The sequence below is a fragment of the Nasonia vitripennis genome, chromosome 3 (genome assembly GCF_009193385.2).
Source record: "Nasonia vitripennis strain AsymCx chromosome 3, Nvit_psr_1.1, whole genome shotgun sequence".
NCBI classification, from domain to species: Eukaryota; Metazoa; Arthropoda; class Insecta; order Hymenoptera; family Pteromalidae; genus Nasonia; species Nasonia vitripennis.
The window spans coordinates 22523982-22535783 of NC_045759.1; the positions used below are offsets into that span (position 1 = coordinate 22523982).

Here is an 11802-nt window from a genome sequence, read left to right on the forward strand (position 1 = left end):
CTCGAATTATTCCATATAGCTACTCGTTCTAACTCGCAACTAGTTTGTCCGTGCGCAGCTCGCTGTGTGATGAAAATTTCATTCACTGATTAAACGCGCAATCGAATTATCCATTCTGATGGAGAGTTTATTTTTCCTCCAACTATATATGCGGTACGATCAAATGGCTCTGAATGCGGTACAAACATACACGTCGGCAAACCCCATTCTTTTTTTTTCGTTCGTTAAACGAGTGACTACAGCAGCAGCGGCTGTCAACGAGCTTGCGTAGGTTTAAACTTTTTCCCATTGAGGTCATGTGACACATCGAAATCGGAAGCAAACTACGCTCGCTTATTCCGCTCCACATTCTAGCTACCCCCCATTCGAAGTTGTTTTTTTTTTCTTTCGCAGCTATGTATTCGCACTCGAGGATCGTTAATCGGCGGTATGATCTTACTTCCTTGGAAAAAAAAAAACTCGCCTCCTTTACATTTCAACTCCGTCTCGCTGCGCGAGTCCGCCGCTAATTACTCGAGGGCCAGCTGCGCGCGGAACAACAACAACAGCAATGACAGTGTGATACGCGGACGACGTCGAAAACGGGGTAATCAGAGAGGGGTTCGTCGCCGCAGCAATTCCGGAAAATTAATTTGGCCTCTTTCTCTCTCTCTCTCTCTCTCTCTCTCTCTCTCTGTATACGTATATATACGTATACGTGTGTGTGTGTGTGTACTGTGTGCCATAGCAGCTCTACGGGGAAAAACCTCTACGCGCCGGAAGATAAGAATCGGGCTGCAGCTCCCCCAGCTACATACGAAGCCTGTGGGATACCTTCCCTAATAGACGCGGACGTGCGAGGGCTTTGCAAAAGTTTTTCCTTGCGTGCGCAGCCGCAGCCGAATTTACTCCTAATTTGTAAGAGAAGCTTTTCGTATACGAAGAGAAGCCTGATTGGATAACACACAGGGATATCTCATCAGCGCTTATGTTTGGGCTGTGTATGTGTTTTTATTGAATTACGTAGGTGTAGCTTGAATTTTGATAGAGGGATTGCTTTTTTCCGATCGACGCGGTGAAGGGTGAGGAAGGGGGATGGGATCCTTTTTTAGCGTGGGTATACACACAGCTCGTGCCGTCGTTGCTTTATTTTCGGAAATTGCATCCTTTTCAAAGAGTTCGTTCGAAATGAACCAGCGATGTATAAAAGCGTCACTTTCTCGAAACTTTAATTCGCCGAAATAAACAGCGTATACCTTACATTCGTGCTTGTGCATCTCAAAGCCGAATATTAGACGCGTCGAGTTTATAACTATATGGGGGAGCGGGTGATTGAAAAGTTAAGGGGTACCGCGTGAGCATCAATTTTGCTAATCGGACGAGTCGTGCGGAGGAGAAAGAGGGATGTAAATTTATCACTTAGTTTTAGGGATGATACGCTGGGCCAAAGTTTTCGCGAAAATATGTGCGTAACTTTTTTGCCCGGGTCCGTCGACAATTCGTTTACAAGTTTTCGTGTGCCCTTTACTGACCTCGTATACTCGTATCTTGCATAATACACCGAAAAATTTTTTTTTCGCTTTTTGACGTTTCAGATGTAGATGACCCTCCGCAGATTTTCATCTCGAAATTTCTACACCGAACGACGGTTATAAATTGCCAACTTTCAATAAGATCGTTGAAATTTAATCGATTAATTATACTGCAGTAGGTCTTCCTTTTATTGCCTATTTACAGCGAGTATCGGACGTTTTACAGCCTTGTCCGCGATAGCTTCGCAACAACTTCTATACGTCGCCGCCGAGAAAAATCACATTTCAAGCTCTACCACACGCGCGGGACTTTGCCATTGAAAAGCCCGCGAAATTCAAATCTAAAAATGCCGAGAAAAAAACCGTCACACATAAGGGAGTGAAATAAAAGACAGAGGATAAGAAAGCAGAGAGCACGAGGGCATAATGGCAGCTAGACGAGAGACGTAAAAGCCGGGTATTCGCTTATATATACGCTAACTGCTCGTAAAGAGCCTCGTCTTCCACTTTTCGAGTCTGGCGCTCGTAAAAATCGCGAAGAGTCCGGCCTTGCTTCTCTCTCTCTCTCTCTCTCTCTCGCATCGCATGGAGAATCGCGTATGTTTTCGTTACAGGAGTAAGTGCGCCGATGATTAGGCGACGGATGTGTAGACACGAGGGAAGGGAAAAAAACACGCTATCGAGCTTTTACAGTCAATCAGAGTGAGTGCAGCTCAGGAAATTTTTTTTTCTCGCTGATGCGTTGCCGTATGCAAGTTGGGAAAACGTTTCAGCTCGAGCTCCGCGCGTGAGAGCCGATTGAATTATCCTGGAACTGACTCGTCTGATGGTTTCGAGTGTTCTATTCGTTAGGAGAGATTTATTTATTTTTTTCACCCGAATTAATTTCGACGACGCGTCGATCGTCGTTTGCGAGAAAAAAATCCTAGAAAACACTCGGCTGTTCCGGAAGCGCGACAATAGTGACTTTGCTCCTATATACTATAATGGATCACACGCAGCATCTCGACGAAAAAAAAAAAAAAAAAAAACGGGGGAGGCTCCGCGCGCCGACGAACTTGAGAGTCCGGTCACGCGTGGGCGTGAGAGATCTCTCACTCTACGCGACTCGAGGAAAATGAAAAGTCCGAAAAGCGTGTATCCCCCGAGAGATTCTGATCGACTCTTATTGTGGGGTAAGTGTCGAGGATGTTTTTTCTTTTCTCTTCGAGGAGTTGAGGAACGAGTGAGACGGGAATAATGGAAATAACAATGCGGTGGTCTGTATTGTATATAAACTTGTATATTGCAGTATAGTGCGGGGGTGGGAGAGCAGTGGCTTCCGTCGGAAACAATTGATTTCGGCTGGCAACTGCTGCGATATCGACTCCGAGCTTTTTGTCGGCTCTGAATTATTCAAACTGCGTTAATTTCGAGCTGTCGTCGAATTTCGAACAACTTTTACTACGACAAAGCTCCGAGCTTTCGGAAATTGCGAAAACTACATACACGTTCATCTACACCGCTGAATCATTCATCGCAATACACGTCTCCCGATAAAATCCCTTGGCAAACTAATGAAAAATCCGTAGCGAAATTAAAAATAAGAGAAGCTAATCGACGCAATCGTGCGTCGTCGACTCCATCAAACTTTAACCGCAATAAGCTCTCCCGCTCTCGCATTGTCCCTCGCGATTCCATCAAGCGCGATTATCCAATCCGCGAAGCCGAGAGCCATAGGAGATTACCCCAGACCGCAGCGCGCGTTATTATGCCTTATCGCCGATATCTTCTTCATTAGCTACGGCGCCGACTTAATATACCTTCGCACAGTCTAATCTACTATACATACGTGCGTCTATATACGCACAGGCGCACTTGCTATGTATAATAACAATAAAGAGCTGTATATGGGGGATAATGGCTCACTCGCGCAGCCACCGGCGCGACTTTAATATTCGAGGCCATTTTGTGTGTCTATAGGGAGAGAGGAGAGATAAGGCGTTCGTTATTAAAAATTTACTCGCTCGCACCTCTGCGCCTTTCGTATTAGCGCGGAAAACAGGTGTAATCGAAGCGGTAATTCCTTCTAGCGATGCAGTTGTAAACGACTGAGAAGGGTTTTTTACATGTATATAGGATTCTCTCTCCGGGAAATAATTTGGTTATCCGAGAGCCGTACGTTCGCTGCGTGGATTTTAGAAATGCGCTCCGGGGATTTGATAGACTCGCGCTTCGACGATAGCGTCGGAACGCCGTGGCGTTGTATCGGAAAAATAGAGTATATACGCATTAATTCGAGGCGGTTGGTTATTAGAAAATGTATAGACAGCGGCTTTATTGATCCGGGAAATGTGTATCGACGTTTTGAAATTCGCCGTCGCTGGCGCAAACTTTTTTCATAAAACTTGTACTGTATGGTCTACGCGATGAAAGTTGCAGAGATTTCTTTAGGATATTCGTATCCGAAGTTCTAACTTTTGTGAATGTACTCCTCCGCAAACACACTCTGGTGTATCGTTATATTATTACAAAATTCTCAGAGCTCCAGGCTCTCCTACATACTTCGGTGCAGGCTATGTACAGACAGGTGATGATCGTCGATAAATAAACGACCGACGATCGCTTACTGGCTCTCACGTAATTGAGAATAATAAACCGAGAGTCAAGTCTCTCCTCAGCGTCGGTCTCCCTTCTTGTGGTGCCAGTGCTTGTGGTCCGCGTGTCCGGCCTTCTTGCCGTGTCGCTCCTCGTGGTGACGATGATGATCGTCGGCCTCCTCCTCGCTATGGCCCTTCTTCTCGTGATGATGGTGGCCCTTGTCGTGCTGGCCCTTCTCGCCGTGGTGCTTCTCGTGCTCGCCCTTGTGGCGGTGGCCCTTCTTGTGGTGGCCGCCCTTCTTGTGCTGGTGTTCCTCGTGGTAGCCACCGTCCTTCTCCATGTCGCCGCCCTCGTGGAACTCGTCGAAGAACTCGGTCTTCTTTTCAAACTCGTCCTGCCGATTGCAAAGCTCGTTAATATATAATCATAGTTCATAGTCATCGGCTCGGATCGATGTAACTCGACGGGCGCCCCTACCTTTTTGTGGATCACGTGCTCGCCCTTGGTGCTGTGGCCCTTGTCGTGGTGTCCCTTCTCGCTGAAGGCGGCCTTCTTCTCGCCCTCCTCGCCCTTCTCGTGTTGCTCCTCGAAGCCGGCCTCCTCGTGCTGCTCCTTGTCCTTGCCCTCCTTCTCGTCGTAGTGCTGCTCGTGCTTCTCCTTGTCGTGCTGGCCCTTCTCGCCCTCCTCGTGCTCGTGCTGCTCCTTGTAGCCCTTTCGCAACGAGTCAATTTATCAATTTAACGCAATGGAAATAAGCTTCTCTGCATCAGAGACCTGAGAGATCGATGCTTGTCGTATATACCTTCTCGCCGTGTTCCCCGTGCTCCTGGTGCTCGCCCTCGTGGTGCTCCTCGGAGCCGCCCTCCTCGGCCTCGTGATGTTCCTTCTTGGGTTTGTGCTGCTTCTTGTGCTGGTGGTCGGCCTCCTCGACCAGATCGGCCTCCTCTCCTCGGGGATGATGCTGGGCCTCGGCCACTTCCGGCTGGTTCACGTTCTGACCTTGCGTCTGGTCGTAGTCGGCCCGAGGCTCGACGTACTGCAGGCCCTGCTCGTTGTAGTCCGCCGGCACGACTCGTTTGAGGGCTCCTCTCTGCAGCACCGGTGAGTTCTTGGCTCGGGCTGCTGGTGCTCGGTCGGGATAGTCCAGCGCGTCCTCGATGACCTCGTAGGACGGTTCCCTCTGCTGCTCCTCGGCGGAGTCGTCCAGCGGTTCCACGTAGCGCTCCACGTGGCTGTAGCTGTACTGCTTGTTGTCGTTGTTGTTGTCTCGGGCGTTCTCGTTGCTGCTGGGGTACTCGTTGGAATCGCCGTCGTCCACCACGTACTCCTTGTGAGGTATCGTGGCTGGCACGTAGATCGGCTGGGACATCGTGCCCGAGTTGTGCTCCGCTCTGACCGTCGGAGGAGACACGTCCGCCTGCACGTCGGCCTGCACGTCCTGCCGCGCGGTCTTGCGTCTGGAAGGTGCTCGCGGTTGCGGAGCCGTCTGCTCGCTCGAGTGAGCGTCTGTCACCTGCTGGCGAGCGCCGTTGCGTCTGGATGGAAGGTTCTGGTGGTTGAGATTCTGCCTCGATGGGACGGTTCCGTGAGGCAGGCTCTGGTGCTCCTCTCTGGTCGGTGTCGTGGAGAAGCCGTGGGGTTGCTCCCGAGTCGTCGGGACGGTAGAAGCTTGCCTGGGTGGCACGGAACCTACGCCGGCTCGATCTGGCCGTCTTGGGACGGTGTACATCGTCGGCTGCTCCGTCGACGTGGCCCGACGTACCGAGTTCCGTCTTCGCGCTGGGGGCGGACGGAACGTGACGATCTCCTCCTGGCTCCCCGACCTCGTGGAGTACGGAGACGGCGAGGGATACTGCCTGGGTGGTATCGAGTGCTGGATCGTTTGCGAGTGCTGCTGCTGCTGCTGCCGTTGTCTCGCGGGAACAGCTTGCGGATGTTGCCTAACCGCTGCCGTCGGACGGAAGTGATGCGCGAATTCCGTCGCGTACGGAGCGGTCTGCTGCTGCTCCTGGTCCAGCTTCGCCGCCAGCTCGATCGGCAACTTCTGCTGCCTGGCAGGTGCTACGGGATTGGCTGGCTCCTGCTGCTGTCTCGCGGGGGCCGTGGCGCCGAACGTCTGCTGCTCCGTCGAAGCAGTCACCCTGTTCCTGGTTGGAGCCGTCGGCAGCGAGAACGGCCTGGGCACTCTGTCACGGGCCTGTACCAGCACTTCCGGCTTTTGCGCCCTATTTCGCTTCCTTTTCACGGCGTCATCTGCCCGCGACGCAGCGCCGTAATTATCCGTCGACCTTGCGCTATTAGACACGGGTCTCTCGGTCAACGGCGGATAAAGCGGCAAAGGATGATGATGAAATGAATTTTCCGGGGCCGGCTCGTAAGCTCGCCGCGGAGACGAGGCCTCGCCGGCCAATTTGGATGCGTTGGTGCTCGGAGCTTCTCTTTCGGCATTATTCACGCGGCTTCTCGATTGTTTGCGAGGAACTTCGTAGTACTTCTTTTCGAGGGGCAGCTGCGTCGTCGTTGGACTGGGCGGACGATGCAAGGCTTGCCGACGAGTGGCTTTTTCTGCGTGAGAGAGAGAGAGAGAGAGAGAGAGAGAGAGAGAGAGAGCGGAAAGGAGGTTGATTAGCTTTTTGAATGACGCGGTTTCGGGGAAAAAGATTTTCCTCGTTATAAATTCCGTGGGCGGTGAGAAAAAAAATATCACCGTACCTGCGATACCGTCGCTCCTTTTCACGGCTCTGCTCTCCAGCCCTTTGCCGTCGATCTTTTGCGGCTCGTAGCTCACGATCGATAAAGCCTGCTGCAAGCTTCCCGCGTCTTGGAGTACGTCGTAGTCTTCGGCCGAGAAGACGTAAGGGTTTACGGGGAACGTTGTCGTCGCTTCGGCCGGATTCTCTTGGTTTCTCGAGCTGTTGTGCTTTTGAGGGCCGTCCTGTTTCGCCGAGCACTGGGACACCTGTTCGATTGATTAGTTTTTTTTCTTTTTAATTAATTAAATCATAAGTACTTCATTAGAGAGAAAGCTGCAGAGGAAAATTCGAAGAACACGCTCTTAACGTAATGCGATTATACTCGAATCGCACTAATTAGCGACCTCGTCACTCGGTAAAAACACTCTCAAAAGCCGCGCACTATCACAGAGGAATATCACCGATACACACGCATCTGCACTTATAGAATAGTAGAAAAGAGCCAATTGCGCAGCAGTACCATGTGCAAAAGAAACAACAGCAGCGGCACGAGAACCTCCTCGATGGACCTCCTACTCTTGTTCGCCATGATGATCCTCGCCTGAAGGACCGGTAGCACGTACTGAAGCTGTCCGTTGCCGAGCGGCGACAATTATATCACTTCAGCTGCCTCTGGAATCGAAGGAAAAGCTCCCTGTTCGCGAATGATATGACAATTTCACAGCTGATCGTCGGTGGATGTCAGTTATCTGGCTTCCTCCTTTCTCTCACGGGTTGCACAAGCGAGCGATGTGGAGTCTATACGGAGTCGCGCGGGCATTTCAAGGATCGGAAATCTCCGTGACGGTCTGTCGGATTGTGCTTTTTTTTTCTCGCTCCTTCTTTCGGGTTCGCCGATCCGCAATCGATGCGACAATTAATTAAAACGAGATCGAAAATTATGTCATTATTACGGTTGCCAATACGCGAGGCGCTTACGGAACGATTTTAATTGTTTGACTTTTGAAACGGTTTTCTTAACCCCTCGCGCAGCTGTCCGCTGCAGGCGTTGCGTCAATGTTTTGCCAAGTCTTGTCTCTGCGTATACGTATAGAGGTGCTGTGTAAGGAAATACAATTCGTTAACATTTATTACTACGATAAAATTTACTGCTGCTTCATTATAGAGTAGCGAAGCTTGTTTTTTATTTATATTATAAGTATAATTTGACAAACGCTGATATCAGCGACAAATTCCTGAACCGAAACCAAAAAATTAATCAAGCATTTTACAGATCGCAAAGTACATGCATTCTTTTCAAACATCCTCTCTGGCGCCATTAGCCGAACGAAGCTCGGAAAACGCGATCGGTTCCTTCTTGCATCAAGAAACCGTATTAACGCGAGTCTCTCTTCACAATCGTATCGGCGCAGCGTAGACAAAGGATTTACGGCATAAGTGAGGAAAAAAAAGAAACACGACTCGCCGGCGTAAGGGTGTAACAGAGTGTGACCAATTTCACGCCGGCTGTTTTCACTTTCCAGAATCGGCCGATCACGGATTCACACAGCGAGCGGAATCGACGACATTATTTACAACTACCGATATAGATATCTCCTAATAAATACCGATCTACTTACAGACGACCGCGGCCGATTTCGTCCGCGCGATTCCAAAAACCGAGGAGAATCGAGCGAATCTGTATAGAGACGGTGTATCGATCAGTCAAACTTCTTTGGCGCGAGTCGTGCCGATTTCGCAATGGTAGAAGCCTATTATTCGGCCGCGATCGTTGCGAAACGCGCCGAGGAACGTAACACAGCCTCGATCTCGGAGAAATAAGTTTAATGAGGTGTTGCTTTTCTTTAAATTTTTGATTTTTGTTTTGTTTTTTTTTTTTTTAATCAGATTTTTAGTTGGAAGCGTTTGTACAAATTATATACTAATAGCTAGGATATTTACAAAACGTTCGCTTTTCCGTTATTCTAAAAATCACGTGTTAGGTAAAACGCTAATCTAGTGATGATGGTGCTTGTGCGCCCAATGCTTTCCCATCCCGTGGCCGGCGTCCTCTCCGTGTTTCTCGTGATGATCCTGATGGTGCGAGTGCTCTCCCTTCTCCTCGTGGCCCTTGTGCTTGTGCTGATGGTGGCCGTGATGATGCTCCTTGCGATGGGCCTTCTTCTCCTGAAAATTCAGCCATTAATGCGTGTGCATTTCGTTTAAATTGTTCGTCGACAGTTTACCTCGTGCTTCCCGGCATGCTCGTGTCCGGCCTTTTCGTGGCCACCTTTGTGATGATCGTGGTGCTCGTGATGACCGCCGTTCTTCTCGTGGTCGTCGCCCTCGTGAAACTCGTCGTAAAAGTCGTGCTTCTTCTCGTACTCGTCCTGCGGAAGCAATAACGAAATAGATGCATTCTATGAAAGTAATGCTGCGTCGAAAGAAAAAGACGAACCTTTTTGAATATATTATGTTCGCCCTTGGTGCTGTGGCCCTTTTGGTGTTTCGCCTCCTCTTCAAACTCCGCCGATTTCTCCGCCTTCTCCCCCTTGTGATGGTCTTTGTAATGACCCGCTTCCTCGTGCTTCTCACCCCCCTGGTCTTTCTCCTCCTCGTAGTGATGGCTGTGACCCCCTTTGTCTAAATGTTCCTTTCCAGCTTTATCCAGCTCGTGGTAGCTCTTGTAACCCTGCGAATTACGCCGATTCCTGAATTTTCATCTCTTTTATTCTGTATGTGAGTGAACGTAACGTTACGCATACAGCCGAAACGATGAAAAAAAAATCACATTTTACTTGCTACAAGCCTTTCGAGGCGAAAGGTAAAGTGGTACTTATTCCATAACTTATAATATAATACCTTATGACCCTCGTGGTCCTTATCCTCGTGATGCTCGCCATGATGATGCTCGCTCTCCTCTTCTACCTCGTGCTTCTCGGGCTCGTGGTGGTGCTTGTCTGGGGGCCGGGAAAAAGGCTTATAATTTAAGTATCGCGATTTGCAGAGGCTAACAAAGACGAGAGTATCTATTCCGCAGTTACACGCCGAAAGCTCTTTTAATCAGATTACGGCCGACGCGCCCTTTACATTCTCCGCAGCGGTAATAGGGCTTTAAACGCGTATATTTTGTTAACAACTATTAAAAAAGCGCAGACCTTCGTGCTTCGTGTCCGACGTCTCCTGATCCTCCTGGACGTATCTGAACCTCAGAGGTCTGCTGTAGATCTTTCGAGCGGTTCCGCACTGCAACAGCACCGCCGAAATCAACAGCAATAACAACACCGCCCGATCATTGCGATTTATCATCGCTGCTGCCACGCATGTGTGCACACGCTCTATTGTTTATAAGAACATTGACTACTGTACGAATATTAAAGAGCAGCTGAATTATATCGCGAAGCGAGTTAATCGTCGACTAAGAGGATGAGCGGAGTAACGGCCGGTTTATAGCCGTCGGCCGATTTTTCACGGGGCAACTTTTTGCGGAGAGACGAGCGATGACACGGTTCCGCTGGCTTTTTGCTCGCCGGAACTGCTCCGATCGAGATGGTACAATATTGACTGTAGCTTCATTGTTCGGCTGTCAGCTGCACAAATCTCGAGCTCTCTGATGGGTAGCGGATTGTTCGCTACTGCGACGTTTTTTGCAATGTGGATCGATAACGGTAAGCATTAAGTTGTAAACAGGGTATTAGCCACGTGCATACATATCTATACAAGAGTGCGTCACGAAGGATCAGGTCGCGTATACATAACGGCGTTACCGGGTCACGAGCTTTTCTATATACTTATACTTCCGGGAGGAAAAAAGCAATTCGCTATTGCAAATATAACTTTTCGATCAACTAGTCTATTGTATAAGTGCCCGATTCTTTCCTTCCCCCGCACGTAATCTATGATTCCAGGCGATCATTATTCAAATTACATAAAGGTATTATTCAATTCGGTCCGAAAAACCCAGGATGTACGTGAAATTTTTCCTCTCCCAAAGACACGGATTTTCGCCCAGAAAAACGACTAATTTTATTAGCATTTATCGTTATCTCCGCGTGCAAGAAAGCGAGACGCGTTTCCGATGCGCCGCAAAACCGCAAATTTTCACACGCTCGTACAGCGCAGCAAAAACTATGCGGATCTCCTCGTCGCTCTAGTATCATAATATGCGAAAGTTCATCCCGAGGTTTTTGCAAAATTACGGGATTACGCTTTTCGACTGACCCAACTCACGTGGGCGCAGTAGTAATAGCAGATTTTGAAATTAGTAAACTGCAGAGGGAATTATGTTTGAGTGGACAGTCGGTCGTGTGGTCATCGGACTGAATTATTCATGACGCTGATGATATGTGGATTAATGCTCGTTATTGTAATAACCAATATGTATAAATCATATTAAACGAGTCGTCCCGCTGTCTCTCTTTATATTCGCGATGTTTACGAAGCTCGATCACCGCAATTAGGTCAAGATTCTAAGGCTCTTGCTTCTATTCAAATCGAACGTGCCGATCAGCCGTTCTCAAATTGGATGAGAGAGAAAGAGTGGATGAAATTAAACAAGATTTTTCATTCCGTATCGTTTTTCTAAATGTTTGCCTCTTCGAGATGACGAAGGAGATCCGACTCCTAATCTCCTCGAGTATTAAGTCATCGCGTCTCGGAAGTTAAGAAAGATTTAAAAATCCTCGAAAGAGACTCGCACTGACGTCATCGAGAGGGAAAGGGGAAAGCCTACGCGATATCTGAAAAAGGCTAAGTATATATACCCTTCGTAAAGGCTATGAACTCTCTGGATGAACAAAAGCAATAAGAGCCTTAAAATCGGGGCGGTTTAATAATAGCCGAAGCCTAATTCACCAGCTCCATACACGCGAAGGTGTTGAAAATCAACACAACAAGCGCAACGGCTCACGTGTCCACAGCGCGTACATCGAGAGATGAACGTCCGGTACACACACACATACACACACAGAGATACTCATCACGTGTACAACGTCGCTAACGAGATATGCGAGGGACTAAGCAAATTAGCATCGCACCAA

At 48.9% G+C, this 11802-nt stretch overlaps 2 protein-coding genes across 4 annotated transcripts; both read right to left on the minus strand.

The window, feature by feature from the left end:
- Nucleotides 1-3800: 3800 nt before the first annotated feature.
- Nucleotides 3801-7858, minus strand: LOC100120847 (filaggrin-like). 3 transcript variants are annotated; one of them, XM_008205332.3, is made up of 6 exons: nt 7556-7858; nt 7305-7456; nt 6804-7050; nt 4894-6656; nt 4569-4802; nt 3801-4485 (listed from the first exon to the last, which is right to left on the minus strand). In XM_008205332.3, the coding sequence occupies exons 2-6, from the start codon at nt 7371-7373 to the stop codon at nt 4168-4170; spliced, it is 2631 nt and encodes an 876-aa protein (XP_008203554.1). In that variant the 5' UTR covers nt 7374-7456; nt 7556-7858; the 3' UTR covers nt 3801-4167. The 3 variants fall into 3 exon arrangements, with proteins under 3 accessions (XP_008203554.1, XP_008203555.1, XP_008203553.1); XM_008205333.3 differs by having other exon boundaries at nt 7305-7478; nt 7556-7753; XM_008205331.3 differs by having other exon boundaries at nt 7305-7753.
- An 81-nt stretch (nt 7859-7939) lies between these two features.
- Nucleotides 7940-10857, minus strand: LOC100120873 (histidine-rich glycoprotein). The gene is made up of 5 exons (XM_016984780.3): nt 9922-10857; nt 9626-9723; nt 9222-9455; nt 9010-9153; nt 7940-8950 (listed from the first exon to the last, which is right to left on the minus strand). The coding sequence occupies exons 1-5, from the start codon at nt 10070-10072 to the stop codon at nt 8780-8782; spliced, it is 798 nt and encodes a 265-aa protein (XP_016840269.1). The 5' UTR covers nt 10073-10857; the 3' UTR covers nt 7940-8779.
- Nucleotides 10858-11802: the final 945 nt, after the last annotated feature.